Source organism: Scylla paramamosain, chromosome 2 (genome assembly GCF_035594125.1).
Source record: "Scylla paramamosain isolate STU-SP2022 chromosome 2, ASM3559412v1, whole genome shotgun sequence".
Classification (NCBI taxonomy): Eukaryota; Metazoa; Arthropoda; class Malacostraca; order Decapoda; family Portunidae; genus Scylla; species Scylla paramamosain.
The window spans coordinates 1,755,001-1,757,500 of NC_087152.1; the positions used below are offsets into that span (position 1 = coordinate 1,755,001).

The 2,500-nt window shown below is 39.1% G+C and overlaps 1 protein-coding gene across 19 annotated transcripts in view; it reads left to right on the top strand.

The window, feature by feature from the left end:
- LOC135108273 (E3 ubiquitin-protein ligase lubel-like) overlaps positions 1 to 2,500 on the top strand; it is a 76,533-nt gene that overhangs the window by 11,559 nt on the left and 62,474 nt on the right. For 18 of the 19 annotated variants that reach the window (XM_064019049.1, XM_064019053.1, XM_064019070.1 and 15 more), the window contains exon 1: positions 1 to 256. This exon is cut by the window's left edge. The exons of the other annotated variant lie outside the window; for it this stretch is intronic. In XM_064019049.1, the coding sequence (XP_063875119.1) occupies positions 158 to 256 (99 nt within the window). In that variant the 5' untranslated portion in view covers positions 1 to 157. The remainder of the gene's footprint in view (positions 257 to 2,500) is intronic. 19 annotated transcript variants of the gene reach the window in all.

Here is a 2,500-nt window from a genome sequence, read left to right on the forward strand (position 1 = left end):
GGCGTGGGCGGTGGAATGGTCAAGGACGAAAAACTTGTGCGATTTCAAGGTCATTAGTGTCTGCCCTTTTTAGACCTCCGATCTGCGGCTGTAGCAGTGCTCGGTGAAGGGAGGGAAGCCATTTCCGCTGTGTGTTGGTGGTGTGGTGAGACACAGCATGGCGGGTGTGAGACCTCCTCGAGCGCGATCCGAGGACAAGGAGGGCGCAAAGCAGCCAGTGAGGCAGCCTGTGAGGCGCAAGCTCAGCCTTGCTTTTGTAAGTGTTATGGTCACTTGTGAAGCACGTCCATCTCTGTGCCTCCGCTGATGGAATGCATCTTACATGTGTATCATATTATATATATATATATATCATAGTATATGTAGCTCTTCCATTGAACATAGAAATATGGATGTGTAAACCATCATTAAAATAATTCTGTAAATGATAACAGGCTGATTCTGTGCACGGCATAAAAATGTCCTTTTAGCTTACATTTTTCTTCTTTTTATGCAAGAGAGGTTCTGGTCAAGGGAAAAAAATGTAAAAAAAAAAAGAGGCCCACTGAAGATACCAGTTCCCAAAGAATAGCTTTCCAATGTCATTTTATGAGTATCACGATCTTCCTAGTATTAAATCACACAGCTTGTGGGACTAATGGTTCCTGGTGATCCGATGGGTCAGCGCCTGGAAATGGAACCAGAGCGCCACTGAATCAGCTTGAGGAACAACGCCCTGCAAAATTCACTACTCCAAAAGGGGAAGGACAAGTCCTGAGATCCTAAAGTTCTTCTTTTTCAGTATCAGAAAGCAGGTATGTAGGATCATCTGCTCTTCTGTCAGCCGTAGCTGTCCAGCATCAGAATGATGTGGGGACATGAACAACTTGCCTCATTTAGCTTTCATCGAGTGAAAAACAAAACCTCCCATCATCGCGTCAACACACCGAGCAAAGTTATATTAGCATTGCTCTGAGAATTTTGAGTCCAGCCAGTGGCTGCTGGCAGCCTCTGGAACGTTGCAGATATCCATGAGAGATTTTCTAAGAATATAAAGTCGAATTACAAAGTTAAACATCAAACTATAGCGAAAGTGCATTAATAAAAAAAAATAAAAAAAAATGTGTACACCACGGTACAATGATTATGATGACTTGGCTGCTGCTTTTGGAAAATTTGAGAGCGAGCCAAGTATGTTGTTTACAAAGGAAATGGAGGCTGTGGACTGGGTCAGCCAGCCAGCCGCCCGCTTTATTGAAAAAAAAAAAAAAAAATATATATATATATATATATATATATATATATATATATATATATATATATATATATATATATATATATATATATATATATATATATATATATATATATATATATATATATATATATATATATATATATATATATATATATATAGTGATATCATCACGGGAAACCACGTGGGTACAGATGCTCGCCCAGACCACCGAGGCAAAGGCGGCGTCCTTGGCGGACACACTATAAACACAGTGCTGGAGTAGCTACCAAATTAAATGGGTGAAGAATACTTAAAATACAGGTTACTTACACGTTTAACCTTTGATACACCAGTTAGCCGAAAAAGAACGGAGAATCAAAGTTTCCTCTCGCGTCATATAATTTTTGATTATAAATATAGATATTCGTACTTATTCATAAATATTCATACCTATCATGAAGCAAATACATGCTTAGCAATACTGTGAATATTATCAAGTTTTCTTCTGTAACTATTTTTGTATGATCTCAGGTATATTTTTCACACTGAACTAAAAAACAGGTTCCTGATTCCATACAGCATATATATTACTGAAATACCGTAATTATTGGTCAGGTTTTGAATGAAGGGATCGGCACTGAGGTCTAATCAGAATATTCATATGTTGTAAAAAAAAAATGTAAATAAAAACTGTGTGTGTTGGTTGCGGGCGTAGGCGAGGGGGCGTGTCTTGGCGCGGGACCTGCAGAAGACGGGAATTTTAGGGCAAGTGACAGGCCGCCTGAAGCAGCCAAGGTTAGATGCATCTCCCGCTGCACTCTTTTTACTGCAGCCTCCTTCACTTGTGTGGTGCAATGGTGGTCAGAATCATAAGACTTTGGGAGAAGTTAAGTGAGGACGGAAGCAAAATGTGCAGAAGACTGCATAATATTATTACAAAACACTGAAATGATTAAATAGACACACACACACACACACACACACACACACACACACAAAGAGCGATGAGAGGCCTGGCTAATAGCTATGAATCAGGTCACTGGAACAAGGATGTATACCAAAAACTGATTTAGGTCAAGACTGCAGTTCCTTCATGTACTAACTGAAACTATAGTTGTTTAGTTTCAGAATTCGTTGGGTTTTATAGCCTTGGAATATGTAATCTTCAGTTTTGTCTGGCTTATGATGACGTATATGAAAAGGAAATTCTAACTGTAATATATGTTTTAACTGTATTGCATTGAATAGAAAGAGAGTCGGAAAGGGGAATTGGTGAAGGAGAGA